At 37.1% G+C, this 23237-nt stretch overlaps 1 protein-coding gene and 1 pseudogene across 1 annotated transcript in view; one reads left to right on the top strand and one right to left on the bottom strand.

Annotated features, from left to right (window-relative positions):
• Positions 1 to 23237, bottom strand: part of CATSPERB (catsper channel auxiliary subunit beta) — a 124431-nt gene that overhangs the window by 90141 nt on the left and 11053 nt on the right. The window contains exons 3-5 of the mRNA XM_024736277.1: positions 21214 to 21354; positions 16863 to 16923; positions 6704 to 6799 (exon numbers count right to left, since the gene is read on the bottom strand). Coding sequence (XP_024592045.1) covers positions 6704 to 6799; positions 16863 to 16923; positions 21214 to 21354 — 298 coding nt within the window. The remainder of the gene's footprint in view (positions 1 to 6703; positions 6800 to 16862; positions 16924 to 21213; positions 21355 to 23237) is intronic.
• LOC112393861 (pyruvate dehydrogenase (acetyl-transferring) kinase isozyme 3, mitochondrial pseudogene) lies at positions 7604 to 8679 on the top strand (annotated as a pseudogene).

Below are 23237 nucleotides of genomic sequence, written 5' to 3'. Positions count from 1 at the left end.
GTTCTTTGTACATTTTGGATGTTAACACCTTATCAGATATATCATTTGCAAATATCTTCTCCCATTCAGTAGGCTTTTGGTTTTGTTGATAATTTCCTTCGCGGTGCAAAAGCCTTTTAGAATAGCTGATGTGGTCCCTTTTGTTTTTGGCTTCGGTTTCCCTTGTGTGAGGAGAAAGATCCAAAAAAATACTGCTACAACTCATGTCAAAGTCTGTACTGCCTACGTTTTCCTCTAGGAGTTTTATGGTTTCAGGTCTTACATTTAAGTCTTTAATCCATTTTCAGTTATTTTTGTATAAGGTGTGAGAAATTAGTCCAGTTTGATTCTTTTGCCTGTAGCTTTCCAATTTTCCCAAAACTAATTATTGAAGAAGCTGTCTTCTCCCCCACTGTACATTCTTGTCTCCTTTTTTGTTCGGTAGATGTACTGAATGCATAAGTGTAGATTCATTTCTGGACTCTTGATTCTGTTCCATTGATCTATGTGTCTGATTTTTGAGCCAGTACCACAGTTTTAGTTACTATAACTTTAGAGTACAACAATTTAAAATCAAGGAGCATGATACCTCTAGCATTGTTCTTCTCAAGATTGTTTTAATGGGGAAATATGTATACATATAGCTGATTCACTTTGTGATAAAGCAGAAACTAACACAACATTGTAAAGCAATTATACTCCAATAAAGATGTTAAAAAAAAAGATTGTTTGGGCTATCCAGGGTCCTTTGTGTTTCCATATATATTTTAAAATTACTTGTTCTACTTCTGTGAAAAATGCCATCAGTATTTTTTTTAAAACATCTTTATTGGAGTATAATTGCTTTACAATGGTGTGTTAGTTTCTGCTGTATAACAAAGTGAATCAGCTATACATATACATATATCCCCATATCTCCTCCCCCTTGCATCTCCCTCCCACACTCCCTATCCCACCCCGCTAGGTGGTCACAAAACACCAAGCTGTTCTCCCTGTGAATGCAGCTGCTTCCCACTAGCTATCTATTTTACATTTGGTAGTGTATATATGTCCATGCCACTCTTCTCACTTTATCCCAGGTTACCCTTCCCCCTCCCCGTGTCCTCAAATCCATTCTCTACATTGGTGTCTTTATCTTGTCTTGCCCCTAGGTTCTTCAGAAACATTTTTTTTTTTTTTAGATTCTATATATATGTGTCAGCATACGGTATTTGATTTTCTCTTTCTGACTTACTTAACTCTGTATGACAGACTCTAGGTCCACCACCTAACTATAAATAACTCAATTTCATTTCTTTTTATGTCTGAGTAATATTCCATTGTATATATGTGCCACATCTTCTTTATCCATTCAGTGGCAGGCGGACTCTCAACAACTGCACCACCAGGGAAGCCCTGTAGTTTTCTTTTTTTGTGATATCTTTGTCTGGTTTGGGTATCAGGGTGATGGTGGCCTCGTAGAATGAGTTTGGGAGTGTTCCTTCCTCTGCTATATTTTTGAAGAGTTTGAGAAGGATAGGTGTTAACTCTTCTGTAAATGTTTGATAGAATTCACCTGTGAATCCATCTGGTCCTGGGTTTTTGTTTGTTGGAAGATTTTTAATCACAGTTTCAATTTCAGTGCTTGTGACTGGTCTGTTCATATTTTCTATTTCTTCCTGGTTCAGTCTCAGAAGGTTGTGCTTTTCTGAGAATTTGTCCATTTCTTCCAGGTTGTCCATTTTATTAGCAAATAGTTGCTTGTAGTAATCTCTCATGATCCTTTGTATTTCTGCAGTGTCAGTTGTTACTTTTCCTTTTTCATTTCTAATTCTGTTGATTTCAGTCTTTCATTTTTTCTTGATGAGTCTGGCTAATGGTTTACGAATTTTGTTTAACTTCTCAAAGAACCTGATTTCAGTTTTATTGATCTTTGCTATCATTTCCTTCATTTCTTTTTCATTTATTTCTGATCTGATCTTTATGATTTCTTTCCTTGTGCTAACTTTTTTTTTTTATTATTATTCTCTCTCTAATTGCTTTATATGTAAGGTTAGGTTGCTTATTTAAGATTTTCCCTGTTTCTTGAGGTAGAATTGTATTGCTATAAACTTCCCTCTTAGAACTGCTTTTGCTGCCTCCCATAGGTTTTCGGTTGACATGTTTTCATTGTCATTTGTTTCTAGGTATTTTTTTATTTCCTCTTTGATTTCTTCAGTGATCTCATGGTTATTTAGTAGTGTACTGTTTAGCCTACACGTGTTTGTATCTTTTACAGATTTTTTCCTGTAATTGTATTAGGGAAGTTTTCAACTATAATCTCTTCAAATATTTTATCAGTCCCTTTTTTTTTCTCTTCTTCTGGGACCCTTATAATTCAAATGTTGGTGTGTTTAATGTTGTCCCAGAGGTCTCTGAGACTGTCCTCAATTCGTTTCATTCTTTTTTCTTTATACTGCTCTGTGGTAGTTATTTCCACTATTTTCTCTTCCAGGTCACTTATCCACTCTTCTTTCTCAGTTATTCTGCTATTGATTCCTTCTAGAGAATTTTTAATTTCATTTATTCTGTTGTTCATCATTGTTTGTTTGCTCTTTAGTTCTTCTAGGTCCTTCTTAAATATTTCTTGTATTTTCTCCATTCTATTTCTAGCATTTTGGATCATCTTTATTATCATTACTCTGAATTCTTTTTCAGGTAGACTGCCTATCTCCTCTTCATTTGTTTGGTCTGGTGGGTTTTTACCTTGCTCCTTCATCTGCTGTGTCTTTCTGTCTTCTCATTTTGCTTAACTTACTGTGTTTGGGGTCTCCTTTTCACAGGCTGCAGGTTTGTAGTTCCTGTTGTGTTTGGTGTCTGCCCCCAGTGGGTAAGGTTGGTTCAGTGGGTTGTGTAGGTTTTCTTGTGGAGGGGACTGGTGCCTGTGTTCTGGTGGATGAGGTTGGATCTTTTCTTTCTGTTGGCCAGGACCAAGTCCAGTGATGTGTTTTGGGGTGCCTGTGAACTTATTATGATTTTAGGCAGCCTCTATGCTAATAGGTGAGGTTGTGTTCCTGTGTTGCTAGTTGTTTGGCATAGGGTGTCCAGCACTGTAGCTGGATGGTTATTGAATAGAGCTGGGTCTTAGTGTTGAGATGGAAATCTCTGGGAGAGCTTTCACTGTTTGATATTACGTGGGGCTGTGAGGTCTCTGGTGGACCAATGTCCTGAACTCGGCTCTCCCACCTCAGAGGCTCAGGCCTGACACCCAGCCGGAGGACCAAGACCCTGTCAGACACATGGCTCAGAAGAAAAGGGAGAAAAAAAAAGAGACAGAAAGAAAGAAAGAAAAATAAAATGAAGTTATTAAGATAAAAAATATTGTTAAAAATAAAAAAATTAAAAAGTAATAAAACAAAAAGAGAGAGCAACCAAACCAAAAAACTAATCCACCAGTGATAACAAGTGCTAAAAACTATACAAAAACAAACAAACAAAAAAAATACAGAGTGAACCCTCGTACAAATGGTAAAAGCAAAGTTATACAGACAAAAGTCACACAAAGAAACATACACATACACACTCAGGAAAAGAGAAAAAGGAAAAAAAAAATATATATATAAAAGGAAGTGAGCAGCCAAATAAATGCACAAATCTACCAATGATAATAAGCTCTAAATACTAAACTAAGATAAACATAAAGCCAGAAACAAATTAGATGAAGAAAGCAAACCCCAAGTGTACAGTTTCTGCCAAAGCCCACTGCCTCAATTTTGGGATGATTCGTTGTCTATTCAGGTATTCCACAGATGCAGGGTATATGAAGTTGTGGAGATTTAATCTGCTGCTCCTGTGGCTGCTGGGAGTAATTTCCCTTTGTCTTCTTTGTTCGCACAGCTCCCGGGGTTCAGCTTTGGATTTGGCCCCGCCTCTGCGTGTAGGTTGTCTGAGGGCATCTGTTCCCCACCCAGACAGGACAGGGTTAAAATAGCAGCTGATTAGGGGGCTTGGCTCACTCAGGCTTGGGGGAGGGAGAGGTATGGAATGTGGGGCAAGCCTGTGGCAGGAGAGGCTGGCATGACATTGTAACAACCTGAGGCATGCCGTGCGTTCTCCCAGGGAAGTTGTCCCTGGATCACGGGACCCTGGCAGTGGCAGGCTGCACAGGCTCCTGGGAGGGGAGGTGTGGAGAGTGACCTGTGCTTGTACACAGGCTTCTTGGTGGCTGCAGCAGCAGCCTTAGCGTCTCATGCCCATCTCTGGTGTCTGCACTGATAGCCACAGCTCGTGCCGTCTCTGGAGCTCGTTTAGGTGGTGCTCTGAATCCCCTCTCCTCATGCACCCTGAAACAATGGTCTCTCGCCTCTTGGGCAGGTCCAGAGTTTTTCCCAGACTCCCTCCTGGCTAGCTGTGTCACACTAGCCCCCTTCAGGCTGTGTTCAGTCAGCCAACCCCAGCCCTATCCCTGGGATCTGACCTCCGAAGCCCGAGCCTCAGCTCTCAGCCCCCACCTGCCCCAGGGGGTGAGCAGACAAGCCTCGCGGGCTGGTGAGTGCTGGTCGGTACTGATCCTCTGTGTGGGAATCTCTCTGCTTTGCCCTCTGCACCCCTGTTGCTGTGCTCTCCTCCGTGGCTCCGAAGCTTCCCCACCGCCCATCCCCCATCTCCACCAGTGAAGGGGCTTCCTAGTGTGTGGAAAATTTTCCTCCTTCACAGCTCCCTCCCAGAGGTGCAAGTCTCATTCTTACTCTTTTGTCTCTGTTTTTCCATTTTTCTTCTGCCCTACTCAGGTACGTGGGCAGTTTATTGCCTTTCGGGAAGTCTGAGGTCTTCTGCCATTGTTCGGTAGGTGTTCTGTAGGAGTTGTTCCACATGTAGATGTATTTTTGATGTATTTGTGGGGAGGAAGGTGATCTCCATATCTTACTCCTCCTCTGTCTTGAAGTTCCCCCACACCATTAGTATTTTGACAGCGATTGCATTGAATCTGTAGATTGCTTTGGGCAGTATGGTCATTTTAACAATGTGAATTCTCGTGTTTTTGTTTTTTAATCCATTCAGCCACTATGTTTTTATTGGAGCATTTAGTCCATTTGCATTTAAAGCAAAATTATTGAAACGTATATACTTATTACCATTTTGTTCATTGTTTTCTGGTTTTGTGGGGTTTTTTCTCTTTTCTGTTCCTCTCTTCTTCTTTTGCTCTCTTCATTTGTGCCTGATGACTATCTTTAGTATTATGTTTGGATTCATTTCTCTTTTTTGTTTATCCATCATAGGTTTTTGGTTTGTGGGTACCATGAGGTTCATATATAACAACCTACGTACATTATTATTTACATGATAATATACATGATTATTTTAAGTTGATGATCTCTTAAGTGAGTCTGACCCAGACTCTTCAAGTTACTGCCTCTGCACTGAGACTCAGAACATGTTAGATTTCGTGTGTGCCCTTTCAGAGCAGAGTCTCTGTTTCTCACAGCTCTCTGGCTCTCCCACACACAAGCCCCACTAGCTATCAAAGCCAGATGTTCTGGGGGCTTGTCTTCCCAGTGCAGGACCCCTGGTCTAGTGAGCCTAATGTGAGGTTTGGACCCCCTGCTCCTTAGGGAGGACCTCTGAAAGTGTGATTATCCACTCATTTGTGGGTTGCCTACTTGGGGATGTTGGTCTTGACTATACAGTGTCTCTACCCCTCCCACTCATTATATTTTGGTTCCTTCTTTATTTGCTTAGCTGTGGGAAATCTTTTTTGCTAGTCTTCTGGTCATTCTCATAGATAGTTGCTCTGTAAATAGTTGTAATTTTGGTGTGCCTATGGAAGGAGGTGAGTTCAGGGTCTTCCTACTTCACCATTTTGGCCCTGAATCATCATTATCTTCTTAAAGCTACCCAGGTGTTTCTTTCCATAAGATGAAATATTTATTTTTACTCTGGCTTCTACATAGCACCATGTCAAAGTGGGTGCAAAAGAATAAAAGTAAAAAGGGAAGGTGAGGAAAATGAGAATAAATACAAACTCCAGGATGGAGGTTTTTTTCTATATACTATGGCTGACCCAAAAATTGGGCTATAGATCAGACAATTGAAAAAGAAAAGCCTAGTCAGTTATATGCCTCAGTGCTCATAACCTTAAAAAAACCAATTTTTTTATGAAGAAATACAAATGTTCTTACTAAGACTGAGCAAAACTTTTTGCTTGATGGTCCTCATAAAGTAGACTGTGATGCAATAAACAATATCTTCTATAACATCTTTATAGAAGATGCAAAAACTAACTCTATAAAGCCATTGTTTATGATGACCCCCCAATATGGCTATAGAAAACATATATTTCCATATTTCTATAACACTCTTTTTTTTTTTTTTTGCGGTATGCGGGCCTCTCACTGTTGTGGCCTCTCCCATTGCGGAGCACAGGCTCCGGAGGCACAGGCTCAGCGGCCATGGCTCATGGGCCTAGCCGCTCCGCGGATCCTTCCAGACCAGGGCACAAACCCGCGTCCCCTGCATTGGCAGGCAGACTCTCAACCACTGCGCCACCAGGGAAGCCCTCTATAGCACTCTTTACTGAGCTCTATTAACAATTACCCACGTGTATTTAATTCTTTGCCTCATCAGATTGTAAGCCCTTCAAGAGTCATGATCATCTCTTATTTATCTATCTCTAGCACTTAGCACAGAGTCTGGCATGTCATAGCTTACAAGGTTTGTTGAAAGAATATTACAAATTTTCACTTCACTTTTATCTACTGGCATTTACCTCGAACACTATCCAATAGTGTTCCTTCAGTAGTATAAATATTTAATCCATGTTGCAAAGTGATCCTTACTAACCATTCTTCTACAGCTGCAATATCTGTTTGAAAACAAAAGGCAAACAATCAGCTATTTTTTTGTATGTCACGTTGGTGAAATTTAAGACTATATGAACATTACCGACCACAATTACCTTTTATTTCCCAATCATTTTGATTGCATTTATATATGTTTTCCCATCAAACATTTTGATGATAAAATAAGGAAAAAAGAATTATGAAGTGATCTTACCAATACAGCAATGAACCCAGACAATAATATTTTAGATTATAATTTTTCTCTGAGAGCTCTTATAGCTTGGTAAGAAGCAAATTGTGCCACTTCAGGTGAAGTGGTATAATATTTTTTGAAAGTAGACCATGATTAATTAAAATATTTAGTATACCAGGAATTCCCTGGTGGTCCAGTGGTTAGGACTCTGTGCTTTCACTGCCCAGGGCACAGGTTCAATCCCTGGTCAGGGAACTAAGATCCCACAAACTGCGTGGCATGGCCAAAAATAAATAAATAAAATAAAATAAATAGTATAAACCCTAGGGCAAACACCAAAAAATTTCTTTAAAGAATAATAAACCAATAGTTGAGACAAAACAGAGTCATAAAAAATAATTAATATGGATGAAGAAAGAAAAAGAAAAGTAAAACAGAAGAGATAGAATAGAAAAAACCCTAATGGTAGATTTCAGTACAACCATACTAGAAATTGCATTAAATGTAAATGGCCTAAAAATACTAATTAAAAGACAGATTTCCAGATTAGATGTGAAAATCAAGACTGAAAGATATGCTAACTCTAAGAAACCCACTTTAAATACAAAAGTATAACTGAGTTAAAAGTTAAAGAATGGGTGGGCCTGGGGAAGCCAAGGTGATGAACTCAGCCTGGGTGCTGCAGCAGTTGTACCCATAAGTCGAGGCTGAAACCAGGGCATGCTCACGAAGAACATGCCTGATCCAAACAGCTCAGCTACACAAGCCCTCATGTCCATCCAGGCCTCTAGGTGGATCTGTGCACCACCCTGGCGAGGATATGGCTCTTCTAGTGACTGCTTAAACAGCTAAATAAGTAGATCAAGTGCTATTTATGCTTCTTGCTGTCACTGCTCTTTATCAAGCAATTCCTGGATTGGGGGAAAGATAATGGTGTGAGAAAATATCCTATATGTTTCTACAAAAGGAGCTTCCTGCACAACTGGCCAACACAATGAGAGAAGTCAATCTTCTGATGGGTAACAACTGGGCTTCAGTGTGCCTGGTTCAAAGTTGGTATAGGCATAGCTTTCTTGAACTTCTGAAATATGAAAATAAGAGCACTGAGAATCCACAGGTCTTGTATAACTTTATACAAGTCTTGATAAAAATCACAAATAGAAACAACAATGTGGTTCCTATAATGGTACATGGAGTGATCAAATGTAAGGGAAAGTATGGGTTTCAACAGCAGTAACAGCCAATATTATCTGGATTGGTTTTATACCAACTGTATCTCTTTCCACATGCATATTAACCGGCACACACTTCTGTTTGGTGGTGATACTAACCCTGCTCATCCTAAACACACAGGAAATATTAATCCCACCTGTAATGTGGCTCATACAGTGAAAGATGTATATGAAGCAGCCAAGAGACTGTGTGAACAGTGTCAACTGGTAGACCCAGAGCTGGAAGTTGAAGAGGTCAATGCCAAAGTTCTAGGCAAACCTATTCAGGTAGTTTATGTGACCTCATATCTGTTTCATATGCTATTTAACAACTCAGTGAGAACAACAATAGAACTGCACCAAGAGTTACAGAAAAGAGGGCTATCTGGCTGTTAAAACCTTTGTTACTTTGGGTTAAGAAGACACATCCATTAGATCAGTGACTACGGTGATGGTACCTATTCTGAAAAATAACACAATAGTTATTTCACTGATCTAATGTTTATTTTCTCTATATCAGCTGGACGTTTTCCATAGAGTCCTTCCTACAGCTACTCCTGTTCTTCCAGTAAACTAGTAACTTGAGTAATTTTTCATTGTACCTTGCTGCAGTGTGGTTAGTGCCTGACATAGAAGAGCGCAGTCTCCCTATGGTTCTTGTAGCCTCATACCCTCTACCTCATTATTATAGAGTTGAGTGTCCACAGTCTCTTCAGGATTCTGAACTTCTTCCCCTTTCCAGACACAGCTGATACCTACTGTTGCTCTTTGTGACCAAGTATCATGCTTATCTCAGACTACCAATTAGGGACCAAGGTATTTGGAAGTTAAAGACATCAGTTGAATCTACCTTGATAAGTCAGTATGCCAAGGTCCTTCCTCCCTTATATGCATCTCTCCTCCAATCTCTGGTTTAGATTTATGCCTTCCTCCACCATTGTGAGGCATCTGTACTTTTGTGTTAGATCACACTCATTGATGCACTGATTTTACTTTAAAATTCACTTGTGTACTTCTATTCTGTTGCTTAATGTGTTCTAAAAGTTGTCTTGGGGAAAAAATGTAAAAGAATGAAAAATATATCTTATGCAAATACTAATCAAAAGAAAGGTGTAATGGCTATATCAGTATCTGACAAAGGAGACTTCAGATCAAGGTAATATCAAGAATAAAGAGGAAAAATACATATGATAAAGGGATCAATTCACTGAAAAGGTATGACAGCCCTAAATGTGCACATGCCTAACAGAGCTTCCAAATACATGAATCAAAAGCTGATAAAACTGGGGATTTCCCTGGCAGTCTAGTGGTTAGGATTCTGGGCTTTCACTGAAGTGGCCCGAGTTCGATACCTGGTTGGGGAAATGAGATCCCACAAGCCGTGTAGCATGGCCAAAACAAACAAACAAACAAAAACATAATAAGACTAAAAGGAGAAATAAACAAATCAACAATTATAGTTGGATATTTCAACACTCCTCTCTAAGTAACTGAGTAATGAGTGAGGATATGAAAAGCTGAATAACACTATCAACCAACTGACCCAATAAACACTTACAGAGCACTCCAGTGACAAACAGCAAAGTAAGCATTGTTTTCAAGTGCACAGGGAAGATTCACCAAATAGGCCATAAACACCATCTTAACAAATGATCATACAAAATATGTTCTCAGAACATAATAGAATTAATCTAGAAAAATCAGTAACAGAAAGATATCTGGAAAATCCCCAGCTATATGGACATTTTACAACACATTTCTGAATAACCACAGGTCAAAGAGAAAGTGGCGTGGGGAATTAGAAAATATTTTGAAAGAAAATGAAAACACATAAAAATTTATGAGATGCAGATAAAGCAGTGCTAAAGAGAAATATATAGTAGTAAAATATATTAAAAAAGAAAGATCTCAAATCAATTATCTGAAGCAGGGATTAAAAGATAGTACTGGCCTTATAAAGTGTCAAATAGTAAATATTTGGGGTTTTGTGGGCCATATGGTCTCTGTCTCAACACTTCAACTCTGCCATGGTAGCCAACAAGCAGCTATAGAAAACATAAATATATGAGCACAGCTGTGTTCCAATAAAACTTATTTACAAAAACAGGCAGCAGACCAAACTTGGTCTGCAAACTGTAGTTTGCCACCTGCTGATCTAAAGGTCCCCAACTTAAGAGACTAGAAAAAAAGGAGCAAATGAATCCCAAAGGAAGTAGAAGGATGAAACAGTGAAATCAACAAAATGAAGACCAGAAAAACAATCATCACAATCAATGAAATCTAAAGATGCTTCTTTGAAAGGGTCAGTAATGTTGATGAGCTTCCACCAGGCCAGACGAATCAAGAAGGAAATAAAGATGCAAATATCAATAAGATGAAATAGGGCACATCACTATAGACCCTTTAAGGTTAATAAAAGAATATCACAAAAACACCTAAGTTACAAATTCAACAATTTAGATGAAATGGACAAGTTCCTTGAAAGATACAAACTGCCGAAAATCACTTCAGAAAAAACAGAAAACTTGAATGTTCCCATATCTATTAAGGAAATTGAATTTGTAGTTAAAATCCTTCCCACAGAGAAAACTCCATGCCCAGAAACCTCCACTGGTGAATACCACCAAACATTTGGTGAAAAAAATACCAATTCTGCAAAAATTCTTCCATAATATAGGAGGGAACTCTTCTCAACTCATATTTATTTATATATTTCCCTTTTTAGAAATGAGCTTTATTTCAATGCAATTTAGATCTAAAAGCCTACATACTTACTTTGTCCTCTGACCAGGTTTACCTACCAGTCAGGATTTCAAAAACCACAAGCAAATCAAACACCTGTGAGATTATGGACAGCGCCCACCTTCATTTCATTTTGGCAATTAAACCAGGACTCCCTTTGAAAGAAGCTTCTGTGCAAAACACCGTATTTCCTAGAATGAGGCTCATTGTTTTCCCACCTTGAATTCACCCACTTAAAAAGCAGACCCAGAAACACAAGCTTTTAGAACTCAGTCCCAATATCACCACATAAGTCACTTTCATTCTAGCAATTGTATAGCTAATAGCCCCCAAATTGCCTTTATTTAACAGAGGGCTTCAAGGCAAGGCAAACTTTCTCAAAACACCCCTGTCTGCATCTGCCAACTGTTTTCCGTGGGACTCAGCAATACTTCACTCTTAAAGTCCTGGAGACGACCCCACCTGGCAAGCAGAGCCAGATCCCACCAGGAAGGAATGTAGACAAAGGGATCCTTGCTGGTCCCAGCACTGCTGTCAGACCCAGAAACAATGAACTTGTTCCTTACTCATAAACACTGTCCAATAAAGAGGCTACCATGAAACTCAGAAACTAAATTTTCTGCTCAGATTCCTGGATAAAAACGATTTTTAAAAATCTGTGTAATTCAGACCAAAAGATGATTATTTAAAAGAAAATCAAGAAATAGAAACAACTTTCTAGTAAAAGCTTGTTGGAAGATGGATTCCAATACGATAAAAACGATCTAGATAAGTCCTTTTGTCTATGGAGAATGCAGTGTTATCAGCCCCTTACACGAGCCCTCCTGATACTCCTTATAGACAGCATTTCAGTTCAGAAATCAAAGTAGAAATACCTTTGAAATGAAAACAGTGATGTGGCTGGAAAACCATGTGCATCAACGTTTTCCCACCCACCACGAGCCTGGGTTTTCTGAAAAGGTCACTGGCTTGGCTTTCCCGTCAAAAACATTCTTGAACTCATAGGGAACAGAGGAATGGAGACTTGGTGTCTGAAGCGCGTGTCTTCCGGGTTCCATATCTGGGGCTCAAGAGCCAACAGCAGGATCCTGTGGGACCCATGGAAGATTCCCCAGGGCAATGAAGATTCTAAAGTTTCTTCAGCTCAGTATGAACTCAAGTCTGGTATCACCTGTGCTGGGCTTCCTCAACTCCTGCCCAAAGCCCTGTGTGCCCTTGGTTTTCAGCTTAAAGCTGAGCACCGCCCCCAGCGTTCATCAGCAGCAGCAGCTAAGCAACTCATTTGATAAAGGCAGCATTACCTGATACCGAAAGGAGATAAAGGTATTACAAGAAAATAAAACTCCAGACTGATAACCCCAAGAACCCACTAGCCAAACGAGTCCAGCAATACACAAAAAGGATAATGCATCATAACTAAGAGCTGTTTATCCTAGGATTGCAAGGCTGGTTGAGAATTCAAAAACGAATCAATGGAATTCTTCATATCATGGGATGAAAGAAGAAAATCCTCATAATCATCTCAATAGATGCAGAAAGAGCATTTAACAGAATTCAACACCAATTCTTGAACTCAGCAAACTAGGAATAGAAGGGAACTTCCTTAACCTGATAAGAGGCATCTGCAAAATACTTACAGATAACATCATACTTAATGAGGAAAGGCTGAATATTCTCTCCCTAAAGTTGGAAACAAGGCAGAGATGTCCTCTCTCACCATTCCTATTCAACATTGTACTGGAGATCCCACCAGCACAATAAGGCAAAGATAAACAAGTAAGTACGTAAGTAAATACATATATAAATAAATAAAATGAATCATATTAGAATGGAAGAAATATATAAAATTATCTCTATTTCTAGATGGATGTTTATCCATGTAGAAAATCCCAAAGAATATACAAAAGACTACTAGAACTAATAAGTGAATTTAACAAAGTTGCAAGATATAAGGTCAATCTACAAAAATCAATTACATATTTACATATTATTAATGAACAATTGGAAATTAAAATATTAAAAATAACCATTTAGGGCTTCCCTGGTGGCACAGTGGTTGAGAGTCTGCCTGCCGACGCAGGGGACACGGGTTCGTGCCCTGGTCTGGGAAGATCCCACATGCCGCGGAGCGGCTAGGCCCGTGAGCCATGGTCGCTGAGCCTGCGCATCTGGAGCCTGCGCTCCGCAATGTGAGAGGCCACAACAATGAGAGGCCCACGTACCGAAAAAAAAACAAAAAACCTTTTATAGTAACATCAAACCCATGAAATACTTAGATATAAATTTCTTAAAGTATATGCAAGATCTCTATGCTGAAAACGACAAAACCCTGATGAAATAAATCAGAGGAGATGTAAATAAATGGAGAGATATACTGTGTCCATGGATTGGAAGACTCAATATTGTTAAGACGTCAGTTTCCCCTAAACTAATCTATAGATTCAATGCAATTCTGATTGAGATTTAAAAAATCACAGCAGAATTTTTTGTAGAACTAAGCAAACTGATTGTAAAATTTACATGGAGAGACAAAAGAACTAAAAGAACAAAAGAAAAAGATCAAAGTTGAAGGGTTAATATTACTCATTATAAGCTTATTATTTATAAAGCTAAAGTAATCAAGTGTGGCATTGGTAAAGGATAGAGAGCCCAGAAATAGCAACTCAGTGGACACAAAATAGCTTTTACAACAAAGGTGGTGGAATAACTGGATATCCATATTTCCCCCAAATTACCCTCAGTCCATATAATGTACAAAAACTAACTTAAATTCCGTCATAGGCCTAAATACAAAACCTAGAACCATAAACTTCTAGAAGTAAATATAGGAGAACTTTTTTGTTGGTTAGGCAAAGACTTCTTAGGTATGATGCCGAAAGTACAATCCATAAAATAAAAAACTGATAAATTAGACTTCATCAAAATTAAAAACTCTAATCTACAAAGGACATTCTTAAGAGATTAAAAATACAAGCCACAGACTAGGAGAAAATATTTATAAATCATATATCTGATAAAGGAGTTGTATCCAGAACATACAATGAACTTGCAAAAGATTTGAATAGATAATTCACCAAATGGCAAATAAGCACAAAAAAGGTTGTTCGTTGTCATTAGTTATTAGGGAAATGCAAATTAAAACCATAATTAAATATCACTCTACACCTATTAGAATGGCTAAATTAAATACAAACATATTTATACATATTAAAATATATTTATATATAAGTATACATATATACATATTGTATAAATATACATATATGTATAAATGTATATGTATACATGTATACAAACATACACACACACTTATATATACTAAGTGCTGGCATGGATCCAGATAACCTGGTGGTGAGAATGCAAAATGATACTGCTACTTTGGAAAATAGTTTGATAATTTCTTATACAGTTAAACTTACCATATGACACAGTAATCCTACTATCTGGTATTAGCCAAATGCAACAAAAATTTGTGTTCACCACAAGAATCTGTATGAGAATGCCTATAGCAGCCTTATTCATAATTGCCAAAAACTGAAAAAATCCAAATGCCCTGCAACAAAATAAACTATGGTACATCCATACAGTGGAATACTACCCAGTAAGAAAACAGAAAAAACTACAACATAGTAAATCTCAAATGAATTATGCTAAGTGAAAGTAGCCAGACTCAAAAGACTACATATTTGATGATTCCATTTATATGGCTCTGGAATAAACAAAACAATAGGAACAGATCCGTGGTTCCTGGGGTTCACGAGACAGAGAGTTCACTACTGGTGGGGTAATTTTATTGGGTGATGGAATTGTTCTAAATCTCGATTCATGATTACACAATTGTATACATCTGTGAAAATTTATAGAGCTAGGCACTAAAAAGGGTATATATTACTGAATGTAAATTATACCTTATTTTAGAATGAAAAAAGAACAAATTGTGAAGTATAAATTAAGGAGGGACTCTTTTTACCTTCAACAGTTCTAGGTAGTTCAAACTTCAAACTGCCTTCACCACTTTCTAGCTATCACCAAATCTCCATATGGCTCCATAGGCCTCAGTTAAATCATTCGAAAATGGAGCTGACAATAGTAACTAACACACATTGAGTAATAAATGAATTTAGTTAGGTAAAGTGTTTAGAGTCATGCTGAAAATATAAGAATTCAGTAAATGCTACCGGCAAGTTCTACTACTACTATGATGATTATTTTGCTACCTTTGCTGTTGATGTTACGTAAACTACCCTTCCCAAGATTTTACAGATACATAATACTCAAATTCATGGCATGGCAGCAAATAAGATATGATTAAGGAGTAAAAAGTGAATGAGCAAATATGGTCTCCTTCCCCCTTAAGATTTTCTTTCATGATTTCTAGCATATTACTAACATTAGACCATTCTCTTCTATTACATTATAAGCTCAAATATATTTCTTTTTACTCAATCCAGAAGTTGTGTCAGGATAGGCAGAGATCATTTGGTCTCTTTCCATAAAATACTTAAGTTTTCAGATCACCTTTGTTCTTGCCTGGGTGATCTTAGAATCAATGCATTTCTGAAATTAAATCTTATAAATAGAAGAAGTGAAAATAACAAGTGATCTTCACTTCTTCGATTGTCAAACTAATGTCAATATTAGGCAAGCAGCTAGAACAATCCATCATTAGACTGTACTCCCTTTTTTTTTTTAAAGGAGTACAATCTTCAGGATGAATTCCTTGAAAAAAAATCACAAAAAGTTCCGATAGATTAATTTGAAAAAATTGAGATAAATAAAGGATAAAAATAGTGATATAATCCATGTTAGCTGTTATAATACTGGGGCTTCTTTTGCAGTTTTTATCTTTGATGCTTCCTTATATAGAGTCTTTTCTATCCTTTCTGCCTTATTCTCACTTCCCCCCTGCCGTTTACTCTGTAGGACACACAATTTGGTTCATCCTTTAACTTTGCCATACTTAGAGGGGTTTGCCTGTATGATCCCACCATCTCACTGTCCCAATTCATCATCACCTGCTACATTTGACTGGCACACAAGTGGGTGCAGGATCAATTCTAGGCCAATTGAAGATACTCTCCTGGGGATTTGGAATTGGGCTGGCCCCTAGGAAATATATATAAAACTTTGACAGCAGTGAGGCAGCTTTAGGAAACTAGTCTGCATGAAAGGAAAAATAATTATAGATGTACAGAAAATACAGATAAGAGAAACAGGGTGAAATTATTCCCTGGGTTCTTGATGGTTCTCCATTTCTTACTTCTAATTCCTTCTTATAATCTGGCTTCACTTTTGTCTTTGGGTTCCACAACAAAAAGAAATTTAGTCTTTTTCCTTTAGCGAGGTCAGGATGGTTTCTATTTCTTGCACCTACCATATTAGAATAATATACCCTTTATCATTTTTAAACTATGGGTCTGTATCTCATGCCTGAAGATCTACTAGCTCAGTTCACTAGCTCAATACTCACACCTTCTGGAATTTGACTTTCCTGCTCTTTCCTTCTTGGTATTTACAGTAGTATATAAACTAGGTTGCCACATAGCATTTAATAGTAGACCAAATGGTAAACTAATACACTACATATCACATTTTTAAATTAATGATTCCATTTCATTAAAATTAATTGGTACCTGACTTTCTCAATACTATGAATTTCAAGTTCTAGAAAATGAGTTTACTTTAACTAAAGAATAATATAAATGCTATGTATGTCAGAACCATCTATCTATAATATAACTGCCAGGTAAAATACAGGAAGCCCAGTTAAATTTGAATTTCAGATGAATCACTAGTTTTTAGTAAGTATGTATATCCCAAATACCACAGGAGACATTAACATGAAATAACATAATTTTTTAACATAATAAATGTTTTTTTACTTGGTAAATTTGTCAATCCAGACCCATGTGTAAAATAGTGAATTCAGATCATTCTTACCTGTATTTTTTGTAATGTTTTCTCTGGGAATATCAATCAACCAATAAACTCGATCACTGAACTTGAACAAAGAAGACATCAGAAAACAGTGTTTTACAATGTTAATAGCAACACTTATTTTGGCATATTCTACCCTATATTTTAAAAACTAAAATTAAACAAAAACATCCAATGTATATGTCCTTTACCCAGCAATTTCACTCTTGGGAATTTATCCTGCATTATACTCACATATGTGTGAAATGAAATGTGTTCAAGGATATTTTTCATCATTGTTTGTGAGAGTACAAGATTGGAAATAACTAAAGTATTCATCAGTTATGTGTAAGAATATAGCCACAAAATGGAATATCATACAGCCAAGCTCAGACAGCACAAAGCTGAAGCATTACTGGCTTGATGTGTCAGAGGACAGAACCTGCTGCTGACAGAAAATTTAGGAATGTAAGAGGAAAATCCCAGGCACAAGGGAACTTTAAAAACAATGATCTAAGAGTTAAATATAAACTCTGTCCATATCCTTGGGCAACACAAGTGCCGGGGAGATCCTGAGAAGGCCATGTGAAAAAAAAAGTCAGCAGTGGAAGTTAGTAGAACTGAGCAGAGATAGCAGCTGCTGAAACCATAGGTAAGACATTTTGCAATTTGTGCCAGGGCAATTAATAGCATTTTAGACCACCACCAACAAAAACATCAGCAAATTCTTATAAGAAAATAGCAGAATCCAGAGTTGTTACAGCTTATTATCTTCAATGTCCACTTTTCTCCCAAAAATGACAAGACATGGAAAGAAACGAGAACATGTAACTGATATTCAGGGAAAAGAAGATAAACCATAAACTGACTCAGAATGAGTTCAGATACAGACGAAGACTTCAAAGCAGCTATTACGAATATGCAAACGGATTTAAGGAAAATGTGTTAATGAGGGAATGGATAGGAAATCCAGCACCGAAATGAAAAATACAACAATAAAACGAAATGGAAATAGTGAGGCTGAAAAGTATAACTGAAATAAATATTTACTAGATGAGTTCAATAGATTGGAGATGGCAAAAGAAAGAATAAGTGAACTTAGGGCTTCCCTAGTGGCACAGTGGTTAAGGATCCACCTGCCAATGCAGGGGACACAGGTTCAAGCCCTGGTCCAGGAAGATCCCACATGCCATGGAGCAACTAAGTCCGTGCGCCATAACTACTGAGCCTGGATGCCACAACTACTGAAGCCTGCGTGCCTAGAGCCCATGCTCTGCAACAAGAGAAACCACCACAGTGAGAAGCCTATGCACCAAAACGAAGAGTAGCCCCTGCTTGCCGCAACCAGAGAAAGCCCGCCCGCGCACAGCAACAAAGACCCAATGCAAATATAAATAAATAAAATAAATAAATTTATTTAAAAAAAGAAAGAATAAGTGAACTTAGATATATAACAATTGAAATTATTCAATTTGAAAAGGCGGAAAATGATTAAAGAAAAATAAATGGAGCTGTAGAGATCTGTGGGTCAATAAAACGTGTTCCAAAATGTGCCTAATTGGAGTCCCAGTCAGGCAAAGAGACAGAGAAAAGGGTAGAACATTTCTTTGGAGAAATAGTGGTTGAAGACTTTCCAAATTCAATCCAAGTAGCCCAGAGAACCTCTCAGGGTAAATACAAAGAGAACATCTTAAAAGCACCCAGAGAAAAATAACACATTACATACAGGAGACAATAATAAAATTAATAGCTGACTTCTCATTCAGAAACAATGGTATCAGGTGACATATTCAAAATGCAGAATGACATATTCAAAATGCTGAAAGCAAATGAAGTCACCCAGCAATTCTATATCTGACAAAATAATCATTCAAAAACTAAGGTGACCACTAAAAACTACTAGAATTTATAAATGAGTTCAGCAAGTTCAGGATATAAGATAAATATACAAAAATTAAGTGTATTTTTTATACACTTGCAAAGAACACTCTGGAAATGAGAATAAGGAAGCAATTCTCCTTACAACAGCATCAAAAAGAATAAAATATTAGACATAAATTTAACAAAAGAAGTGCAGGGCTTCCCTGGTGGTGCAGTGGTTGAGAGTCCGCCTGCCAATGCAGGGGACACAGGTTCGTGCCCCAGTCTGGGAGGATCCCACATGCCGTGGAGCGGCTACGCCCGTGAGCCATGGCTGCTGAGCCTGTGCGCCCGGAGCCTGTGCTCCATAACAGGAGAGGACACAACAGTGAGAGTCCCGCGTACCACAAAAAAAAAAAAAAAAAAGCAAGTGCAAAACTTATACTCTGAAAACTACGAAAAATTGTTGAAAGAAATTCAAGAAAATGTAAATAAATGGAAAGACAACCCATATTCATGGATTGGAAGATTACTAAAATGGTGATACTCCCAAAACTGATCTACAGACTCAACACAATTCTTATCAGAATTGCAGCTGGCTTCTTTATCCTAAAATTTATCCTAAAAGTTTATCCTAAAATTCATATGGAAACTAGTGAAATTTATATGGAGACTAGCAAAAACAATCTTGAAAAAGAACAAAGATGGAGGACTCACCCTTCTCAATTTCAAAACTTACTACAAAGCAGCAGTAACAAAACAACATGGTACTGGAATAAGGGTAGATGTATAGATCAAAGCAATAGATTTGAGAATCCAGAAATAAACCCTCACATTTAGAGTTGATTGATTTTCAGCAAAAGTGCCAAAACAATTCAGTAGGGAAACAGTAATAGTATTTTCAACAGATGGTGCTAGGATAGCTGGATATCCACATACAAAATAATGAATGTGGACCCCCCTACCCCACACCACACACAAAATTCAACTCAAAATATATCAAAGACCTAAATGTAAAAGGTAAAACTATGAACCTCTCAGAAGAAAACATAGGGGTAAATCTCCATTACTCTGGATTAGGCAATGGTTTCCTATTTATGACACCAAAAGAATAAGCAACGAAAGAAAAAATAGATACCTAATACTTCATCAAAAACATTTTTGTGCATCAAAAGACAGTATCATGAAAATAAAAAATCCACCCACAGAATGGAAGAAAATATTTGCAAGTCATTTGTCTGATAAGGGACTTGAATTGAGAATGTATAAAGAACTTTTACAACTCAACAATAAAAAGACAACCCAATTAATAATCTATATAGATATCTTCACAAAGAAGATATTCAAATGGCCAATAAACACTGTTGAGCAATGAAAAGATGCTCAACATCATTAATCATCAGGGAAATGCAAATCGAAATATAATGAGATAGCACTTCACGCCCAGTGGGATGGCTATAACAAAACAAAACAAAACAAAACAAAAAACAGAAAATAACAAGTGTTGGTGAGAATGTGGAAATTTGAACCCCAATATACTGATGATGGGTATGTAAAAGAGTCCAACCACTGTGGAAAACAGTCTGGCAGTTCCTCAAAAGGTTAAATATAGAGTTACCCTATAACCTAGCAATTCCATTTTCTAGTTATATACAGAAGAGAAATAAAAAACCAAAATTTCCACACAAAAACTGTACACAGAAGTTCGTAGCAGCTTTATTCATAATAGCCAAAAAGTGGAAAAAACCCAAATGTTCATCAACTGATGAATGGAAAAACAAAATATGGTACCAAAACAGTGGGATATTATTTGGCAATAAAAAGAAATGAAGTACTGATACATGCTATCACATGGATGAACCTTGAAAACGTTATTCTAACTGAAAGAAGCCAGTCACAGAAGACTGCATATTATATGACTTCATTTACATGAAATGTTCAGAATAAGCAAATCTACAGAGACAGAAAGTAGATTAGTGGTTGCTTAAGACTGGGGAGTAGAAGGTAGAATGCGGAGTGATTGTCAATGGGTATGGGCTGTCTTTTGGAAGTGATGAAAGTGTTCTAAAATTAGATAGTAGTGATGGTTGCACTCTATGAATATACTAAAAACCATTTAATTGTACACTTTAAATAGGCAAATTGTATGGTATATAAATTATATCTTAATGAAGTTGTTACCCCCACACACAAAAAGGTGAAATAAAGGGGAAACAACTTCCAGAGAATTAATTGCCAGCAGACCTGCACTGTAAGAAATGCTACAAGTTCTGTATGCTGAAGACACTGGATGGCAATAAAAAGTAAAAAAAAAAAAAAACCCACATGAATCTTTTTCTTTTCTTAATTTCTTTAAAAAATGACTTTAAAGTAAAAAGTATAACAATGTATTATTGGGTTTAAACCACATACAGATGTAATATTACTGGACTAGCTGTTTTAAAAAACACATGCTAAAAGGAAGAGTATTCTTCCTGTTAATAACATACCACAAAATAAAATAAAATGTAATTACCAAAGTTAAATTAAAGTGAAAGATGCCCGTATATGTACTATTTATGATTCCCAAGCTTGGAGCAAGTCCTCCTGATGTGAACACGCTTAGAAATTCCTTTGAAGTAAGCTCAATTTCAGATTGGAAAAAACACTGGATTTTCTTTAGGAAAGAGAAAAAAAACAAGTAGTGACAATTTGATGGAGAGGAGCATATTTTACATTAATTTGAAAGTGAGGAGAGATCTATGAAAAGTAGATGCTGCTGAAGATTGCTATCTCTAGTAATTCTAGTCTTTAACTTGGAAAAAAAATCTATTTTGAAAAGTACACTTTCAGAACCCATCAGCCTATTATGCCAGTGTCATCATAGGTTTCAATTCATCCTATAATAATCTTTTCTGTCATAGAAATGGTCATAGAGTTATTATGTTTAACAAACATAGACTCAAAGTCACATGCTATCACATGTAGAAATTCCTATTTTATTAAAATCTTTATTTTGTGTCTAAATAAAAAAGCAAATGTATAAAGCAAAACTCATTTTACTGCATTTTTATTGAATATTTCCCAGTTTTGAGAAGGTATATGAAAAGGTAGCAATCACAAATGGTGGATTTCCCTGAAAACCAATATGGATAAGAAGAGCTTCATCTAACTTAGTTCTCCTAGTAGTTAAGATCACTCTGGGCAAGTTACCTATCTGAATTTCAGTTTCCCTATCTATAAAATGGGGAAACATGTTCATTCCAAAGATATTTACTGACCCCTTAGCATGAATCAGGCAGTGTTATAGGTGCTGGTGAAACAGAATTAAACCAAACAGGCAAAAACCCCTGACCTAATGGAACTTATTTTCTAATGGGGCTTGGCAGGGAGATAAACCCAAACCCTTTTCCTTTGTCTTCAACTTCTCCACAATTTATTGCACTTTGTTAAGATATTATATAAGCTCCCAATTCTAAGGATCCCTTTGAGTTACTCATCGTTGAGTTCTCCCATGGGTATGTGCATTGCATGTGTAAATAAACTCTGCTTTTTTTTGGGTTTTTTTGTTGTTTGTTTTTGTTTTTTAGGGATTTTTTGGCTGTGCCGTGAGGCTTGCAGGATCTTAGTTCTCAGACCAGGGACTCAACCTGGGTCACAGCAGTGAAAGCACTGAGTCCTAACCACTGGACTGCCAGGGAATTCCCAAACTTCATTTTTATCTCCTGCTTAATCTGTCTTTTGTCCGTTTGTTTTACAGGCTCCAGCCACTGAACCTAAGAGGGGAGGTTCAGTACTCCCCTACAGTACTTATCTTACAGAAGATTAAATGTCATAATGAACATAAAACATTTTGAAAAATGCCTGACACTTTATAAATGCTATTATTTCTACTAATACTTCTTCTAGAACTACCACATCACAACTATCCAAAAAGTAGATTATACTTCCCTTTCAAAAGGACAAAACTGAGGATCAGAGAGGTTAGGTAACCTGCCCTAGGGCACACATACCATATATGGCAGAACCAAAATTTGACCCCAGCTCTGTAGGTCTCTCTTCCTATAGAGCCCGTTCCTTTTCCATAATATTTAATCACAAATAGGAAAGACAAGTGTGGCTCAAAGGGCTTGCACTTGACAATAGTTGTAAATAAAAAACTAAATATACGTTTGGCATATTAAGAAGGAACCGGGAACTAAGTCAAAACAGACTTTAGGAAAATGTATTTGTCCTCATGGGGTGTTTTTCTTCGTTTTGTTATATTTATCATAGACTTTTAGACAATCTGTGAAATTTTTATTAATTTATGTTTTTGTTAGCATTTGCTGCATGACTATCTTAACAGTACATCTTATTTTGTTGTGTTTTTAAAAATTTTGCCATTATTTGAATCAAAGGAGTCAAATAATCCCCTACCCAAAATGACACCTGCAATGTGGTACTTGTTATAAAAGGGAAAGATTCTTTCCCAAGGTCATATGAGGTAACGTTCTTTCCCTAACAGGCTACATCTGTCAAACTTCAGATGGACAGATCAGAACCATAAAAAATGAAGAT

This window comes from Neophocaena asiaeorientalis, unplaced genomic scaffold, assembly GCF_003031525.2.
Source record: "Neophocaena asiaeorientalis asiaeorientalis breed wild unplaced genomic scaffold, Neophocaena_asiaeorientalis_V1.1 scaffold152, whole genome shotgun sequence".
NCBI lineage: Eukaryota > Metazoa > Chordata > Mammalia > Artiodactyla > Phocoenidae > Neophocaena > Neophocaena asiaeorientalis.
The sequence above is the reverse complement of the archived record's forward strand: the minus strand, read 5'-3'. Positions and strand labels throughout refer to the sequence as shown.